We start from the raw sequence: 20320 nt of genomic DNA, 5'->3' as shown, positions 1-20320 counted from the left end.
CTTTTATTTGACAAGTGAGGAAATGGATCCAGATGGATTTGCCCAAAGTGGCTGCTTACAACTGGGCCAGAACAAAGACCCAGTTCTCTTGACTTCCCTGCAGGGCTTCCCGACCACGCCATCCTGCTCTTCAACAGTAGGAAGCATGTGTTGAACTTATCAGCAAGCTAATGAAAATTAGCCATTAAAAATATGGTACAGACATTTTCAGCACTGTTTCCCATATTCTCTGTACCTTCTAGAAGGTGTTTTAGGGGGAAAAAACTATCAATAAAGAAATGTGATAAAGTTCTCGGACTCAGCTGTTTCTTTTTTCTAAATAACAAAATATTTGTGGTGGGTAAACAGTTTAGTTCATAATTCAGTGGAAGGAACATAGCTGGGGTACAGGGTAGGCAATTTACACACATACAAGTAAACAAGTGGTGAACTGTTTTTAAAAGTACCTCCTCTGTTCAGTGATTAGGTGATCCAAATCCTGATCTTCTCAGAGGACGGAAATAAGTTATTTTTATTTGGCTACCCACTGAATCCTTCTATAATACTGCATTTTTAAACAAAATTATATGAAGCTTATCCTTCTCTAGGATAATATGTTAAAGTTCTGTGGGAGCTGAATGACCTGGTACACAGCCCTCTGTACTTCCTCCAGTCCAAGGGTCTTGAGAAGGTCTATCATTTCGTAGTGTGTAGGCATTTTCTAGTCCTACAGCATTCTATTTGTGTTTCATTCAATTTGTTTACTTTTTATGAAATAATTCCAACACAGGGAAGAGTACGGAGAATAACATATCACACTTCATGTTCCCACCATCAGCTCTGTCAAAATCTAACATTTTCGTCATACTTGCCTTCGGATGTTTTAATAAAATAAAACATTACTGATATAATTGAAGGCTGCTGGACACTTTTCCATGATACTGTTCATTCTCTTCCCTGCTCCTCTCCTGAGATGACTGCTATCTTGAATTTGGTGTCTATCATCCCCAGGCATGTTCTTAGACTATAACTGCATACGTATATGCATCCACACATAGTATTGTTTTACATGTTTTCAAACTTTATGTAAATTACGTCTTTTTATCATTTGCTTATTTCCACTCAATAAAATGTTTCTGAGATTTAGCCACGCTGATCCATATAACACTGTTTATTTTTTAACCCATTATTTTATGTTATTGTAGGAATATCGCACAACTTATTTTCCCAGTCTCCCATTGATGCCCATTTGTTTTTTCTATTTTACACCACTTAAACAATGTTGCAATAGACATCTTTGTACAGTGAGTCCTCACCTATTGTCAATAGGTTCTTGGAAACTGCAACTCTAAGCAAAATGATGTATAAGAAACCAATTTTTACCCTCATCAACATAATAACAAAATGGCATTATTCAAGGGCTTACTGCACATTGTTTCACTTAAAGTCAGTTTCTAAGAACGATATTAAGTGAGGATTCACTAAACATGATTCTTTATGCACATGTCCAAGAATGGCTCTAGGAAATTGCCCAGAAATGGATTTCAGAGTTTAAGGGTATGCACACCTTCAATGCTTGGTTTCGCTAAACTGTTCTCCAAAGTGGTTGTATTAATTTATCCAGCATATGAGAGTTCCCACTGCTCTCCAACCTTACAAAAATTTGATATTGTCAGACTTAAACAATTTTGCCAATATGAAGAACATAAAGTGATATCTCATTGATACTTTAATGTTCCTTTCCATGATTACAAGTAAGATGAGCATCTTCACCTATTTATTGGCCAGTCAGCTTTCCTCATCTATAAATTACCAGCTACTATCCTTTGCCTGTTTTTCTGTTGATCTTATTCTTAATGATTCGTCAGTTACATGTGTCACATTCTATCCTTCTATCTTTTCATTTTGCTTATAATGTCTTTTGTGAACAGAAGTTTTAAATTTTAATATAGTCACACTTATTAGTATTTTCTATTATGATTTGTGATTTTTATTTTTTTAAAGGAATTCTTACCACCTCAACATCATAAAGACAGCCTCCTATTTTCTCTTCTAAAAGTTAAAATATTTTGCTTTTCATAGTGCATATCTTTACCTAGAATTTAGTTCTGTGTATAGTGGAGGAAAGGTTTTCTATACAGAACCATTTATTAAATAGTTAATCCTTTCTTCACTGATTTGTAATTCCTCCACTATCAAATATCAAGTTTCATATTCACATAGGTTTATTTCTGGCCCTCTACTCTGTTTTGTTCTTCTAGTTATCTTTCTCTAAGCCAATACAATGTTGTCTTTATTGACTAGAAATCCACACCAAGTCTTACTGTCTGGTGGGGTGGATTCCCCCACCTCACTCTTCAAAACTGCCATAGATAACCCTAGGCCATTGCTCTACCATAAAAATTTTATAATCAGCTTATCAAGTTCCAGGAAAAGTCCTGTTGAGATTTCAAATTAAATTGAAGGGAATTTATAAATTAATTCAGGATTTTAATTGCTCTAGTGGCTTTTTAGACAATAAATATCTGGTGGCTGAAAGATCAACTAAAATTTTTCTACCTCTCAAAGCAGCAATTACCTTAATACTTTACCTTATAAACTACCATGTCTCCCATTTATAGACTTACAAATTTTATCCCTGAATATACATTATACAGACCAAAAAATCCTGAAACTCTCTGAACTCTTATAACTACTCTAGATATTTACTATAAGAAAATAATCCTGGCTGTGTATGGCAGCTCACGCCTGTAATCCTAGCACTTTGGGAGGCTGAGGCAGGAGGATCTCTTGAGGCCAGGAGTTCAAGACCAGCCTGAACAACATAGTGACACCCCATCTCTACAAAAAATAGAAAAATTAGTTGGGCATGGTGGCACATGCCTATAGTCTCAGCTACTCAGGAGGCTGAGGCAGGAGGATCACTTGATCCCAGGAGTATGAGGTTGCAGTGAGTTTGATGATACCACTGCACTCTAGCCTGGACAACAAAGCAAGACTCTGTCTCGAAAAAAAAAAAAGAAGAAGAAGAAGAAAAGAAAAGAAAAAAATCCTAAATATGGAAAAAGCTAGTCAGATGCATAAAATGCCCATTGCAGCATTACTTATAGTAGGAAAAATGGAAATAACCTAAATATCAATGACACAGGACTACTTAAGTATATTAGAAGAAATACACCTGATGACAAACTATTAATATGATGCCGATAAAACTACTAGCTCTAAAAACTATATATGGCAATAATGAAAATGTTTACCTATCGTATAGCATCAAGTGATAAAACTGGGATAGCAATTGTTTGTACAACGTGAATACAGCTGTACAAAAATGCTCAATGTGCACAGGAAAACAAAATGTGCTAAACTATTTATAATAGGTAGGCTGGGAGTATGGAATTACAGATCAGAATTCTTCCACCTATCTACTTTTTTTAAATCTATTGTGTAAAATTTCTAGGAGGTGATTTTAATATTCTTATATCAAAGAAAAAATATTAGAAAGAAAAACATGTTAGAGGGGCTACTTTTCTATCATAGAGAAATGCATTGTAAAAAGTAATATTTCTAAAACATTAATAAAGTGAGTGGTACTTGGTGTTTCTTCAAGGCCTCATTTAAGGTCCAAAGAGATGGTTCATCTCCAAAGAGATGAACGCAAAGCATTTAGAGGTTGAGACTCAGGGTTTGGGGTCTAACTCAATCACTGATTGTTTTAGTAACTTCTGAGAAATAACATCACACGTTTTCTCAGTAAAAGAAGTAAAAATATTTAGAGGTGTGGATTAGTTAGCAAACCTTTTAGAAACAAACGGGCATTTTTACCAGGCCCCTGGTTTGGGGCGCTTTCCTTTCCCTCTGGCTTCGCATTTCACCTTCTTGCTCCTGCCAGCAGTGGGGGCAAGGGGCCAGGAGGGCTGGAAGCAGGCTGGGTTGACTTTCAGACCTCACTAAGCTTCCAAGGCCTTCCCAGAGGGCCAGGAATCAGGCCAGGACTTGCGCCAGGCTTTGAACTGTGGGGGATTCCCTGTTCCCCCCGCAGTATGATTTCTGTGGGGGGATGGTGTGCTGTGGACCTCAGGTTGGAGTGGGGCTGGTGCCCCAAGGTGGCCTGAAGACCTCTCAGCCTGGGGGTGAGGCAGGAGCCAGGGTGGAAGGCAAGTCCAAGGGGGCTCCCCCAAGCCCTGCACTGCCCTGCTGGCGCCATGAAGCTGGAGAGGCTACTCAAGCAATTTGCCAAGCTCCTGAAGCAGAAGAGGATCACCCTGAGATACACCCAGGCCAATGTGGGGCTCGCCATGGGGGTTCTCTCTGGGAGGGTGTTCAGCCAAATGACCATCTGCCATTTTGAGGCTCTGCAGCTCGGTTTCAAGAACATGTGTAAGCTGCAGCCCCTGCTGCAGAAGTGGGTGGAGGAAGCTGACAACAACGAAAATCTTCAGGAGATGTGCAAAGCAGAGACCCTCCTGCAGCCCAAAAGAGAAACCAAGTACTGAGAACCAGTGAGAGGCAACCTGGAGAGCTTGTTTCTGCAGCAGACCAGCCACACTGCCCAGCAGCTTGGGCTGGAGAAGGACGTGGTCTGAGTGTGGTTCTGCAGCCAGCGCCACAGGGCAAGTGATCAAGCACTGGCTATTCATGGTGAGAGGGTTCTGAGGCTGCTGGGTCTCCTTTCTCAGGGGGACCAGTGTCCCTTCCTCTAACCCCAGAGTCCCATTTTTGTACCCCAGGCTACAGGAGCCCTCACTTCACCAGCCATACTCCTTGGTTTCCTTCCCGGAGGGGAAAGCCTTTCTCTCTGCCTGTCACCACTCTGGGCTCTCCCGTGCATTCCAGCTGGGGTGTCTGCACTTCTAGGAACAGAGCGGGGTGGAGGGGAGGCAGGGGAACAGGAGAAGCTATAGGGAAGGACAGCCTTCATTCACTAAGGAAGGAATTGGGAACACAAAAAGTGGGGCCAGGGAGTTTTAAGGGAACAGGTTAGAGGGGAAGGTGAAGTTCAGTGATGCTCTTGATTTTAATCTTCACACCACTCATCACTTTGTTCTTACAGAAGCCTGGGACACAGTTAAAAAAAAAAAAAAAAAACTCTGAAATTTCATCTAAATCATGCAAAACAGAAAGACTGCCTAATTTCATTTTCTCTTAAGCATAAAAGAGTAAAAAGCAGGGAGTTTGCCATTTGAAACTGGAAAAAAATACCTACAATGTTACTTCCATAGCTTGTACTTTACCTTAAAAACATGAAAGGCTTCAAACTGGATGTTGGGACTTTTATCCCGCAGGAGGTTCATCATCAGTTTCAGGTTCTCTGGCTTGCTGATGTACTTCGTCATAACGGCAAAGTTGTGGCGGTCCAGGATCAGTTCACCTAGCAGCTGCAGGAAAACAGAATCAAAGCTATACTCTCGCAGTCACCTTATTCAAAACACAACTCACTTCTTCTCACTGAAAAATGAAATATAACAGTGAGCAAGAATGGCGTCATGAAAAAAAACTGGAGAGGCCGGGCGCGGTGGCTCACGCCTGTAATCCTAGCACTCTGGGAGGCCGAGGCGAGTTCGAGACCAGCCTGAGCAAGAGCGAGACCCTGTCTCTACTAAAAAATAGAAAGAAATGATCTGGACAACTAAAAATATATATATACATATAAAAAATTAGCTGGGCATGGTGGTACATGGCTGGAGTCCCAGCTACTCGGGAGGCTGAGGCAGGAGAATCACTTGAACCCAGGAGTCTGAGGTTGCTGTGAGCTCGGCTGACGCCATGGCACTCTAGCCCAGGCAACAGAGCCAGACTGCGTCTTGAAAAAAAAAAAAAAAAACTGGAAAGTCCTTAAGTGCATCTTAAAGCACAGGCATAAATCCAGTAGTTAAGAAGTTATTTTAAGCTTTTCACACAGTTTTGCTAATGTCAGTGCTTAATGTATTTTTTTGGCCAGTCACTGCTGCAGTTCGCCTAAAGGTAGCCAGAAATAAATGTATTATTTTTGACATTTACTTTCATAATCTTGCTTCCCACTGATGTGCTGTTCCATAGGCATTGAGGTAGGACAGGAATAACAAAACTAGCTCTATAATTACACTTCCCTTACCTGAATAACTGTACCCTAGCAGTTTACTGTAAAGATGGTTTCTGTTAAATGACTCTTACCTTTTCTCTGCTTTTTATTTCAAAACCTGATGTAAAGCCAGAAAAAAATGACTGACCCTGAATCGATAATGTTTAGTGAGTACATCAAGTTTCTATAAGAAAGTAAAGCAAAATATATTCTGGTGACAAACTAATAGTTCCCAAAATGCAACATTACTCTACAACAAAATAAAAATACCCAAGGTGAGAAGAGCTGAAGAAAGACCCTCTAGCAACACGGCTGAATGTCTTGTGTTGCTCTATCTCAGAAACTTTTGTTCTCACTGTAATGGCCGAAATTCTTAAAGCTTTAGCAACTAGGTGGCTTAAATGTACCCTAACAGGATTTTATACGTTAAATAGAAGATACACTTAGATTTCAACTGTCCTATTTACTGGACTTTTTCTGTAGGCCTCAGGATAGTCATGCCTCGTTACCTGGTTACAGAAATCCTGATGGGAGGAGAAAGCACATCAAATCGAGGGCTGCTGTCTACCACAACCACCTCACCTGAGATGCATCTTTTATCTAGTTAACAAATAAGTACACAACTTAAGGTTCATTCCATTTTTACAGCCAGTATTCTCACTTAACCTCGCTACCTTTCAGCGGGACTGCTGAGACAGCAAAATGGTTTCTCCATTTTCCACCCAACCCAACCCATTCTGCACATTATGCCAAAGTAATCTTCCTGAAAATCTGCTGTATTTGTTACTAGTTCCACTTATAAAGTGAATGAATAAACAGACAAGCAAATCCCTAGATCCCCATGGATTTAGGAAAAAGTAAACAATTTAAGATGGCACCCAGAGCCCTCTGTGATCTGGAGCCAATTCCATGCTTCCCATCCTCGGTGCTCTCCCTCAGTCTTCCTCATTCTTCTGCCTCTGCGGCTTCACTCTCCTTGCTCCAAATCTTTGAGAAATGCTTTCACCTCATCTCTGCCTGTCCGAACCTTACCCATCCTTTCAGGACTAGCTGAGATGTTGTGTTTAGGAAAGTTTTTCCTCTTTTCCCCAGTTGAATCTGCTTTGCCTTGCAGTACAGAGTTATTCGTGAGCCCATTTAGAGTGTAAGCTCCATAAGGGCGCGTTGCGAATCCTCTTCCAACCTAACTGTGCGATGTGCACGGATGTTGTTGGGGGAAATAAAAGTCCTACCAACACGGAGTCCTCTCCACAAAATGCAGAATAGAAAGAAAGCAGTTTTATTACTGAATAAGCATGTCCAGAGCACAATAGATAATCTATGAAAAAGAGGTTACAAAGACAGATAAAATTCTACCTTTTTTATACAGCCAAGCGGCTACAATCTATTACATATATATGTCCTCAAGATGAAGAGTAACCTGTCCCCTATGAGAGGACGTGACAGCACTATTTCTGTGCACTCTTTCATAGTTCACCCTAAATTCACCTGGCAATTGAGGTAGCTATTTGTCTTAGCTAATTGCTTTTATCTCTCTAGTATAATAAAACCTCTCTTATCTCTGACAAGCAAATGCTGATAGCTTGGAGAAAGGCATCTAGGTTAAATTCTCCTGGTGACAGGAAATAGGAGTGTTATCTTCCTAAATGTATTTCAAAGGGATGGCTTTTGAGTTGTAAAGCTGACAAGAGGCTTCCTTAACTTTTAAATATATATATATATAGAGAGAGAGAAAGAGTCAAATACTATATATACATGTATATTATATACACATATTAAAAGATTTCAGCAAAAGGGAAATTTCATTTAAAAAAACTTACCCTTAAAATTTATACACACACTCTCTGAATAAACATTTGTTGAAGTTACATTTATAAGTTAATTTCAGATTAAGTCACTTCAATCTTTATTATCTAGTGATATCTAAACATAAATTCTACCTAATCTATTCTCTGCTAATATAATTTCACAACTTTTCTGAAACAATTAATTGTGTTAAATCACCTAACAACACTGAATCTTTTAACCATTAAATGTTAGTCTATTTTAATTAACATTGACAATGACAAAATGCTGCATTCCATAATAATACAAGGCACTATAATACTGTTCCAAGTAAATGGAAAAAATCATACTTTACTTCATTAAATTTTTCATTTTATATGCCTCATAGTACGTAGTAAAACCATGCATCAAGTGGAAATGAGTTTTTTAAAAACTTAGTGTTTTAATGAAATTGACCAGAGCCAAAAAACCCCCCAAAATTCCACCAAGTTTCTTTTGAATTATAATCTTTCTTGCTGGTAATTAAATGCCAGGCCTCTGAAAAAGATAAGAAATAAATTCCTAAGCTCTGTCACATGAGAAAAAGGAATTTCTCTGTTAATTATTTTTATTGACACCAGGAATTAAGCACTGCAAGATGGTTCAGAAAAATTTAGAATACGATTAACAAATGGCAGCAGGTAGCAACTACTTTGGAATCAGAAAATACCCTAGTACTTAAGACAGTTAATTACATACAAAGTTGCTTACTATAATAATACTCTAACCTCTCGCTTCCTACAATTATGAAACGTCTATGAAAAAAATTACAGAATCCATATATATAAACGTGGTTGTGTCAAAATAGAATATACTGCTACTGCAGATCTAATTCCCAAAAGGAAAAAGCAAAATTGTATCAGTGGAGCTCCCCAGAACAACAGTTTTCTAGAAAAAAAAAAAAAAAAAAGAGGAAACAAAATTTAATAAGCTCAATGTTTAAATATGAACCCGTTTCACAGTCATCTACTGTTTTGTTTGCTTGAACAGAATGATACAAGACCATTTTAGCAACATCTCTCTCTGCCTATGATCTAACATTTAAAAAAGCCAACTCTTCCCTCAGTAACCATTCTGACACTTTTTGCATTCTTAGATATACTAATTTATCTGTCTTTGGTCAGTTGTGTTTTTCACTGTCCAATCAGTGCTCAGTTGTACCACGTTGTCAATAAAATATTTGTGAAACACCTGACTGCAAAGGATTTTAGGCAGCCAATACAGTATGTCTGGGTGGATTAATGAAGCACAGGAAAGATGCCCCTCGAGTAGTCTGGGGCGTTTGTAAGTAGGTGGGAACCAAACAGTCTGAAAGGGGAGAGTTTAAAAAGGAGAGTTTCTGTACCAGATACAAACGTGGTCTGTTTTTTGCCCAGGTCACTGGGAAAAGCACGGAGGTCTACAGCTGGAGAACCATGTGCGAGGGGAAGGGAGGCTGAATGGTGGTGAGGAAGGAGTCCTCACTCCCCGTTGCTCCCTGTCAAATTTGTGTTAGCTATTGTACCGATCACACATTCACTGGATTGACAGGCTTCTATTTTTAAATGCAAATGCATCCTGGTAGGAATAAGTCCTACTCATACCCTAGTCCCTATTATTCGTTTAGAATCGATGAATCCCTTTCAGAGAGTGAATTCTGGAGATAATGACCAGGAATATTTATAGAACTTAGTTTGATTTAGTTAACAAATGTCAACAGTTCTTGCCATGAGCAAGGTTCTGTTAAAACTACTTCATGACTGTTAGTGGGGGAACAGGACCAGGTGATGCTGAAGATTCCCAGAGAGGAGAATGAGGGTGATGGGTGTGTGGGCGGGAGGGGGATGATGGGCTAGCAAGAAAGAGAAAGCAGGAAGAGGGCAGAAGGGAGATGCTTGGGTAAAAAAGACACTGTCAGCTTTGAGACTTTGCCTAAGGTCCTGGAGACAGTTGATTACAAAAAAAAAATCTGTCACAAGTTCTTGTCACCAGCCAAAGCCCTTCAGCTTTCTTCCTCCTAATTTAGTTTAGTCACCTAAGTTCATATTGACCCTCTCTACTTTGGTCCAGGATCTGACAGACTCTCACTGAAAAGAGGAAATATTTGAAAATTTATGAGCAATTTCCTATATGCTGACCCTTCAGAACATTGTCACCTTCCTTCCAGGGCCACTATTTCTTGTAACATGGGCAAGCTCCCCTCATTTTGGCTGTCCTTGTGGAGCCCTCCACAAATAAAATATTCTACTCTTTAGGTACATGGCTACGGCAACAGGATATGTCCTTATCTTCATCTGCTCTTACTTAGCAAGCTTTCTGCACGTGGAAGAACAAAGCACTGAGGTCCTTATCGCCTTTGCCTGGAGGTCAGTTCTGCACGCAGCGTGGTCTCCTCACTACAAGCTCCAGCATCGAGAACAGCACACCATGGGCTTTTCCCTAAATGGTTCTCCTCGTGTGGGTTTCTATGCAAAGGGGAAACTCAATAAAGAGTGTTGAATGACTGGCTGAAAACTGACCTCTCCGCTAACATGACCTCTTCAGTGACTGCACAAATACAGGGGAAAGCAGGTCGCGGCTAACGCAAGCTCATGGGCACCATAAATTGACAAAAAATGTGTTACAAAATACATTGAATTTATTGCCTTAGCTTAAAATTGTATCCGATATTTAGAAGCAGAATGCATTGTTCTATGAATGCCATCATCCTGACATGCAAAGATAATACAAGTGTGATATTTAGCAAGCTGGAATATCATACAAATTGCTTAACTAGGAACAGTCAAGCTTATTAGCTGCCAAAAACATTCTTTTGCATATCTGAGCAGGATCTGAAGGGCAGAGATGCAGCTCTAGCCCACATCCCCCGCTCAGGAGCTCTCCCACCTCCCCTTGGACAAATGGCCTCTTCCAGACACATTTACCCTGACGGAGGGCAGGCCATTCGCAGATTCAAGTGGCCTACTCTGCTGGGTTTGCTGTCACTTCCACAGGCATTTTTCATAGGAGACATAATCTCAAACAGCAAATGTCATTTGGTTTTATATGCACACACATACTTACACACCCTTATCCGGAGTCATTTTAATTTTTCACAGATTTAGATCTTTGCTCAAAGATCAACTTAAGGAATTCTTAAAAATGTCATTTGGTTTTATATACATGCACACACCTATCCTCCCAGTCATCGCTTTCTGCTCCCTCATGCTGCTTTTCTTTTTAGTACTTAAAACCATAGGAAAATTATGTATTTATTTGCCTGTTTGTCTATTGTCTATGCTCCCGCAACAGAACGTGAGCTCCAGCTGTTCTTGGCTGTCACTGCATGTCTGGAATATGAACATGTATTTGTTGATTAAATGGAATGCTCTACTTATTACCTCCCTCATACCTCCTTCCCCAAGAATTCATCCAACTAAGCTGTTTATGGGTAATTAAGAGTTGACTTTATTTTCTTTTCTAGCTAGTTACATCATCTTTTACCCTCTTTCCACATTCTGTTTCAGTATAATCCTGGCAGTTTCTCAGAAAAGCAAAGTTTTGTATATTCAATTGTGTAGTCAACTCACAACTCACATCGTGTAGTTGATTTTTTAAAACATTATTCTTTTAATTTTTAGGGAATGACCATGTTTCATATTCAGAATCTTTGTTGTAAGTATAATTTGAATGTGTCATGTTAAGTGGTAGAAGTCTTTAAAACAACCTACAGTGAAACACGGACTGACCAGAATGCTCAGGGAATGGGACCTGGCAAGGAAATATGGTAAGAAAAAATTCCTTAGGAAAATATGTTACAAATTTGGGAGACAAAGGCTTCCCACAAATGGAGGCCCCATAACATTTCAACTATACGAACACCATTTTATAGTAAAAAGCTGTTTTTATACTCAAAGATATTAATAATTTATCAATTACTGTGCTTACGACTTAACTTTAAGGGAAACTGTAACTTTTACATTTCATGTGTCATATTCTGTCCTTCCCTTTTCCTCTTCTCTGCAGAACATGCCTCAAGTCTAGTTTACAGAGAGATATGTAAGAAACATAAGATCATTTCTTTCTGTCTATTCTGTTTCAAGATACACTGAAAAATAATTACAGGAGCCTCACTGATGCCTTCTTACAAACAGTAATTCTCATCCTTGTTTTACTCTTAAGTTCTTTTCATCTCCGTAAAATATCCCCTAGGAGAGAATTGTGATTTGATTTAAGTTAGCTTAGGTCTGGTTTTCTTTCTCAGCAAAAATATTCTAAATTCTACTCTATTATGCACTTATTATTCATATTATTACTCCCCATATTGAGGCAGGACACTTATGTTATTTTGCTATAAAGTACAGTCATAACATAAAACTTCTCAAGTTAACAAAAAAGAAAAGGATACTTTAATTTTTCTGTATTTACTCATCCACTAATAGACCAACCATTTGCTAACAAGATACCAACTTATGGGGACTCTAATTTAAAGAAATTTAATATTACCTTTAAAGATTGTCTCTTAGTCACATAATTCTCAGACTGAAGCAATTTCTCATAGTCTTCAAAGATCTAATGAAAAGAAAAGAAAACATTAGAGAGTGAAAGCAGCAGTGTATTCTGTGTGTCTAGGCTCACCTGCTGTCTTCTTCAGGAGTAAATTCCCAGCCCCTGGCCAGATGCAGCCTAGCCACCATGCTCTGTGTCTCTGCACTTAACCGCAGGCTGATCGCCACTGTCCACAGGGAGGTGTCTCCATTTCTCCACACCCCTTACACGTGAACGTACTGGGGGACAGGGAGGTCAAGAGATATAAGAGACATCTTTCCTTACTTTATTTTAGCTCTGCAAATTAGAAATTGAGTAGAAAAGTGGAGTAATTTTGAGCCCTCCCTATAAATCTTTTTGAATAAAACTTCTATTAAAAGTTGCAAGGTAACTAACTCATTTTATGTCATTTTAAAGAAATCTGTTTATGTAGCCTTGCTGGTATCTATGGGCCCATGAACAATTTGGGAAAAGATTAAATACACTTAGGGCTTCACTTGGCAACTATAAAGAATCAGACTGTCAAATTCATCGCGTGAACAGGTGAGGAATGAGGCAACCTTTATCGCATTATCGCTAATCCCAACTGGCCTCTGTGGAGCACTTCTGCTCTCACCAGAAGCTGGGGACACTGGTGCATGGGTCTTCTTGTTTCCTAATGTGGTCATCGGTCATGGCCCAGGCCCTTTGGTTCAACACAGAGTGCCAGTAGCTGGGGAAGCTCAGCATCCACCTCCCACCACGAGTGGGCAATGCTCTGAGATCACTAAAGAAGGGGAGCGAGTGTAGCCAGGACAGAGCGTTCCAGAAGTGAGGAGGGTGGAAAATAGTCCCAGCCCTCAGGGAGCTGAGTGTGAGGGGTGTGTTCTCAAGTGTGTGAGAAGGCCAAGCTGTGTGCGCTGGCGATAGTTATCAATAGAGAATTAAGAAAGTAAAAAGTAAAAATCAAAATATATAGCTCACATTAAAGTCACAGTAATTACACTCTTTTATGTGAATGACTTAATTATGCTGTCCTGAAACACAAGGAGAATGTTGTGGATCATTAAATTTATCAGACAAACCTTGTGATCTATTTTAATTATAACTATGAAATGCAAATGCAGGTACAAGGTATGACTCCCTAAGCTGCCAGTTTCATCATTTTAGAGTCATACATCATATGCTCCAGTTTCTTGGTCTATTGCTAAAGAAATATGAAACTGAAGAAGTGTGAAATGTCTGAGAGGACATGAGTTCTCAGAGCTAGTATTCAGGCCAATGCAGTAGGTTCACAGTCTGCGAAACCACTAAGTTACGCAAGAATAAAATCAGGTAAATAAGGAATCAAAGAGGATGAGTTTACTAGCTCTCAAACTGTTGTGTATTATCCCTGAATGAAAAGCATTATTGCATAACACATTTACCTCATTCGTTCTACAGGAAAGATTAGTAGTTAGTTGATAATTACAGATTTTGCTAGATGTTATCTTATCCTTCTTTTCTTTTCATTTATTATAACTGTAACATCTAATGAATCTCTCCTTAACATTCCATCTAGCATATGTAGTTACTGAACAACCGAACTGTATACTGACAGCTCATTTCCTAAATTCAAAGTTATACTACCTTCTTTTAATCTTGAAACTTTTAGATGTATCTGGTAATAAAAATTATTGATTATTCTCCCTGCAGTAGAATGATGATTACCAGAGGATGGGAAGGGTAGTGACAAGGGAGGATGAAGAGAGATTGGTTAAAGGATACAGAAATACAGTTAGAAAGAGTAAGTTCTAGTGTTCAATAGCACAGCAGGATGGGCACAGTTAACAATACTTTATTGTATGTTTCAAAATAGCTAGAAGAGAAGATCTGGAATGTTCCCAACACAAATAAATAAATGTTTGAGGGGATAGATATCCTATATGCATGTATACTATATGCATGTATAAAAATTTCATGTCCCCCATAAAGATGTATAACTATTATGTATCAATAAAAAAGTTATTCTCCCTTCACATTTTATACTTACATCAAAGTACTCCAGTTGATTCCATGGATATTTTCTTGATAACTTTAGGATACAAAAATCACTTTTGATTTTATGATTATATTGCTAATTTTAAATTGAAGGACAACAACCAAAAATAAAATTTATTTTATTTATGAATAAAAGAGACACAGTTAAACTTTCATGATTTGGATATGTGAAGTACACTACCGATAGGTAGGGTATTCCACATCTTCCCAGCATCTAGGAGTGTATCGCAAGTTTTGTCAAGGGTATAAACGGTTCAGAGACTTCTTAGGGATTGTTACTAGTATTTGTTGGCTATCACTGGCCATATGATTATTATGTGCCCAACTTTCTACCTATACTGCATACTGTTGGGAAGGCACAAAGTCATAAAGTTATTATCAAAAATACATTTCTTTTTGTAAGTACATATAATGTAATTCAATTCCAAAGATTTCAATCAATAAAGAAGATACTTTACCTTAATTTACTTACTACTACTACTACAAAAAATATACACACATGAAATTGTCTTTTGCTTTTAATGGATGAAGTAAAAAAATCTACTATCATACCATATATATAAACATTTAGAACTTCCTGGTTTGGGCATCAATGTTATAAATAATTAAGTGCTCCTTTAACATAGCAGATCACATTGCTGCTATTATATGTCAGGCACGAGGCTTGGTGATAGGGATACAAAGTAGTAACATTAACTAGCATATGTCAAATGCCAAAAATCCCAGCAAAATATAACTTTGGCTGTTGCTGCTATTACCACCAGGTTGATGGTGAGGATAAGGATGAGACAGTGTTACTGCTCAGGGTCCTAACCCAACCTGTGCTGTCCAATAGAGGGCCTCACGTGGCTACTGAGCACTTGGAATGTGGCTAGTCCAAACCGAGATGTGCTGTAAGTGTAAAATACACACCAAGATTTCGGAGACTCAGCATGAAAAAAGAATGTAAAATGGCGCAATCATTTTTTACATTGATTGTATATTAAAACAACATTTTTAATACTTGGTTAAATAGATGTATACTATTAATATTAATTTCATCTGTTTCTTTTTAGTTTTTTATATGGCTTATTAGAAAATTTTAAGTTAAACAGTGGCTCTCATTTGTGGCTTGCACTGTATTTCTATCAGACGGCACTAAAATAGAGCATTTGAACCAACACTAGAACAAATCTTGTAAAGTTTTGCTTCTCAGTTTGTGCTATGTTCTACTTTAATCATGCTATTTCTATTGCTTATATATTCAGCAAAAGTATAGCTGCTCTTGGATGGATCTATTCACTAAACATTCGTTGAACACCAATAAATGTATGGCACTGAGTTAGGTATTACAAATACAAGTAATAATAATAAAGCTACTATTGAGTGCTTACTGTGCTAAAAACTTTTAAGTCTTCTCAAATTACTCTCAACAACCCTATGAGGCAGGTATTATTACTACCTTCATCTTGCGGTAGGTGCAGTAACTTGCCCAGGGTCACGCAATGGGGAAGGAGGTGTAGCCAGGTCTTGAAGCCAAGCAAATAGGCAGACTCTGAAGTCTGTACTGCACTGTGAACTCTGTGTTCTACAGAGAAGATTCCTGCCTCTCGGGGAGCTCAAGGCCCAGTCAGAAAGACACAGACACACCATAATAATACAACGTGAAAAGTGAGGGGGGAGGGGAGGAAGGAGACAGAGAGGGAGAGAAGGAGGGAGGAAGGGAGAGAGAGAGATTGTGTGTGTCTGGGGAAGGGTGGGATTAGGGAAAGCTTCCTAGAAGAGTGACAGTTCAGCCAAATCTCAAAAGATGAGTTAGATTCATTGCTGGGGAAGGGAACTGAAAGACAGAAATATTTTTGGTGTTGCCTCTGAAGGGCAACATGTGTCCTCTTAACTCAAGATCAAAGCAAGCAGGTGCTTGTCGTTTCTTGGAGCTTCAGAGCACAAGAGGAAGAGATGTGAAACAGGAGAAGCCCTGCCCTCCTGTCATTCTCAGTTTTCCATAAAGTTTCCTAATGACCTGGTTTCCAGGTAAACAGACAAATCAGGAGTACGGTTGAGAATGGTTGATTTCTCTTGTGGACAATAAATAGGGGCAATTGCTCATAGATCTAAGACAGAGGGAGAGGGAGGGAGGGAGAAAGAGGTAAAGTCTAAAAAATAATTTGTACTTACAGTGTCATAATTTTGTTCTAAGAACTCTGCTACCAACACTTTATGTCTGGTCAGTAAATCCTAGAAAAAGAACAACCAAGTGACAGAAAATTATTATAGATAATAAATATAAAAAAATCTGTCTTTTCCTCCTAAGGATTTATAGACATATAAAAGTTGCAGGAGGACATTTTCATTTACACCACAAAATAATTTCCATTCCTACATTTGTTTAAGATGTAAAATACAAGTGTGTTTCATGTTATCAGAAAACAAAAACAAAAAAAACTAGTGTTAAACCTAGAGTTTTAAATTCATATGATTGTTAGATGTATGATAGAAATGATTTAACTGGTGAAACAAATGGAACCTAAGAAATGACTTCATAGCATATTTCTTGAAGCCGTAAACTCTACGTTGTAATTATGCTATAATAAATATTCGAGTAAAGTTTATGATGATCTTTTTCAAATGTCATTAATAACTAATTATTTTTAAAAGAACTCTGAATGGCCGAAAACCATTCTCTCACAAGTTAATTTAATAGCTTTTTCAATGATTTTAACCTTTTGTAAAAATGTAGGGGCTTTGGATATTGGGAGGCACAGGAATGACATTTAGCAGTGTCAAATCAGTATGGCGCTGCTCTGGGGTTAACGGGCTGGGAGGTGTTGTGCAATCACTGAGTAGCACAATGCATCCTTTCAAAGTTAAATACAAGTAGCCCTATCTTATTGCAGATACAAACCTGCAGAAAACCGAACAAAACCATGAAGGAACATGTGACTGTCTTCAACTCACAGCTAAATTATGTCCTTAATTCACCTTAATGTTGAAAGAAAACAAGCCTCACTTAATCCCTTTTATGTGCTTAGAGGCTAAATAGCCTGCCCAGGTACCATGCAGAATTTAATTAAAAACATAAGAAGAATTTCAAAGTTTTCCAAAATAAATTCTTATACTTTAATACATATTTAATTAAAATTTCCTAAAAGCATGACCTCACAGAGAAAAGGCAGGCAGCAACAATGGTAAAACTCACTTATTTCCATTTTAATTTTTTTTAAAAAAGTAAAATATTTAAAGCGTTGTGCACTATAATTTTTGAGTTCACAACCAATGAGACATGCTCTTAATTTTCTATTACTTATCATTGTGGCAACCTGATTACCACTGGGCCTATCAGTGGAAACCTGGTGTTTTTTTTTTTTTTTCCAGGGGAGCAGAGCACTCAGTACTGTTCTGGAACTTAAGTTTTTCATGGGAAAACCATCTCCAGAGCTCCCTTCCTGGCCTGTCTGAGGTCTTGATTCAAACCAGTTCCTGCACCAGGAGACCCCTGAGAGAGTAAGGTAGTTTCACAGTATCCTCCGGGGTCCCTAATCTTTTTTTAAGAGGGTATTATTGGTGCCTTGTTTTTAAGCACCCCTCCTCTAACCTTGTAGGAGCCCTCTGAGCAATATCAGGGGTTTTCTGAGCTGACCCAGGGTAGGAGTGCTCTTTCTGGGCTGCAGCAGACACTGGATTGCTGCACCCGTGGGAGTTCTTCACCTGCTACAATCGTCAGCCTTGAAAGCGAGGCCTGGGCTCGCCCACAGCTGCAGGCCTAACACAAGCAGCCACCGCAACAAACAGAGCACTAAGTTATAGATTAGTGTTATCCCAAGGAAAGAGGGATCAGGAGGGAGAGTTCTCTTAGAACCAGAACTTTCAAATTCCAAAGGGAAAAAAACTTGAAATAACTTAAAAATCCAATAATATGAAAAAATAATATGGTAGGGTAGAATTCCTCTAGCATGCATATGATGGATATAGCCAATAAATGGTGTGCACTCACACACACACACCCATTTACACTTGATTGTATACACCTTCAAATTTGTGCACATAATATATGTACGAATAAAACTGAAAGAATTACACCATACATATATATACACACACTTACATATACATGATACATAGATAAATATAATTGTTGCATTATTATAGATCATATAACTATGTGAAAAGAAACCCTACAAAAAACTAGCTAATATCCTACCCAAGAAGAAAAAAGCAGAAAACTGAAAAGGAAAATAACATTCAAATTTTAAAGCATTATCTGAAATAGTGTATTCTTTCATTTTACCTCCTAACAATTCTGTTTTGACAGGGTTAAGTTTTGCATAGTGTAAGTATTATGTTAAAAAATGTGATATTCATATTTTGGTGAATTCTGCTCAGAAGAAACTTGGGGTGGGGTGACAGAGAAGTTCGATCACAGGGATAGGAGACACCCGATTTATCAAGGGCTTCCTATGTGCTGGGGAGTGTGCCGAGCACTTGACAAATGTTATTTCTGATCTTCACAACTCTGCAAGGAAGGGATTATTTTCTTCATTTCACAGACGAAACTGAAACTCAAAGGTCAACTAACTTGCTCAAGGACATATAGCTGATCAGGTGGCAGAGAGATATGGAATTTAAACCAATTCCATTATGAAGATTTTTAGAGGAAGGAATGAAAGAGATTATGGTTATAAGGAATCTTTTCTAGGAAAGAGTAAGACAAATACCATGGCAAAAATATAAACTAACAATGTTAAAATGTTAATGATTAAACTGGGCAACAGTCACCCTGGAGCTCAAAACAAAAATGATGAGTCTAAGGTCAAAAAAACCAAAAAGCCAGAGCCAAAATATAGCCAAGCCAACCAACTAAACAAATAAACTAAACCCTTTGAAACAAGCCACTTAAAAACAAAACAAAACAAAACAAAAAACAGTGATTTCTGGTCATTGTTACATTATATTAACCTTAAGAATCTGGGTAAAATATAGAAAACTGGTATTTCCAATACTGGCAGCATACTAGAAAACTTTTTATGGTTACTTAGATTTTTAAAGGATTCACTTAAATTCAATGGAAAATTGGCTGAAGTACAGATCAAAACATCATGTTTTATTTTTATAATTCAATATTGTTGAAAAGTAAATTGGGCTGAATATATGATAGCAAGAAATTATTATCAAGTATGTTTTATTCTATTAAACATTGAAAAACCTTTGGGGAAATTTTCAAAAATACATATTCATTAAGTATTTGCTTTTCCCCTCCATTAGAGTTTATTCTATTAATATGTTTATAATTATGTGAAGTCTTACTATGGTTTTTTAAAATAGGAACTTGTTTCCATGACAGCAAAGAGCCATCTGATAGAAGAGGGGAAAAAAATGGGACTACAGTCTCTATTATTAGAAAACACCTCCTTAGCTGTTGAAACACAGACATTCCGCTAGGAAGAAATGGGATCATGTCTGTATTGAATGCATTCTTCATACTTGATGCAACTGAGGCCCATCTCACCATGTGCCCTATATCTACCCTTTCTGTGGTTCATCTGTAGCTGCTGCACAACTTCTGTTTTGCCAGGTGGCTCTGGGTGGCTCTGGGATCTCACAGCACCCTGAGCACAGAGCCATGTTTGCTGCCCTCACTCTACCAGCCGCCTCTCCTCAGAGTTTGTTCCCAAGCCTTTCCTCACTCTCTTTTCCCTCCTTCCCTCCCCCTGCTGTTCTCTTTAGATGTTTCCTTACTGCCCGTCTTCGCCTTCTTCCTGCTCCCCTGTCTTTAAATCCCCTTCTTCCCTTCTCTTTTCTGTCCACCCCAGACTTCTCGCGTGGGCTCTTCCTCTCCTCCCTCTTTCCTCAGAGAGGATCTGGGCTGGCAGGCTGGATGGAGACATGTGGGACACCTGAGCAGGCTGTGACCACTCCCCCCAAGCCCAGATGCTCCCTGTGCCATGTTTATTGCAG

At 38.5% G+C, this 20320-nt stretch overlaps 1 protein-coding gene and 1 pseudogene across 1 annotated transcript in view; one reads left to right on the top strand and one right to left on the bottom strand.

Moving 5' to 3' along the window:
- CAB39L (calcium binding protein 39-like) overlaps positions 1-20320 on the bottom strand; it is a 52418-nt gene that overhangs the window by 8533 nt on the left and 23565 nt on the right. The window contains exons 5-7 of the mRNA XM_012649193.1: positions 16544-16603; positions 12326-12391; positions 5211-5354 (exon numbers count right to left, since the gene is read on the bottom strand). Coding sequence (XP_012504647.1) covers positions 5211-5354; positions 12326-12391; positions 16544-16603 — 270 coding nt within the window. The remainder of the gene's footprint in view (positions 1-5210; positions 5355-12325; positions 12392-16543; positions 16604-20320) is intronic.
- Positions 4194-4960, top strand: LOC105813414 (annotated as a pseudogene).

Source organism: Propithecus coquereli, unplaced genomic scaffold (assembly GCF_000956105.1).
Source record: "Propithecus coquereli isolate 6110/MARCELLA unplaced genomic scaffold, Pcoq_1.0 Scaffold11, whole genome shotgun sequence".
Lineage (NCBI taxonomy): Eukaryota > Metazoa > Chordata > Mammalia > Primates > Indriidae > Propithecus > Propithecus coquereli.
This window is presented reverse-complemented; position numbering and strand designations above follow the sequence as displayed.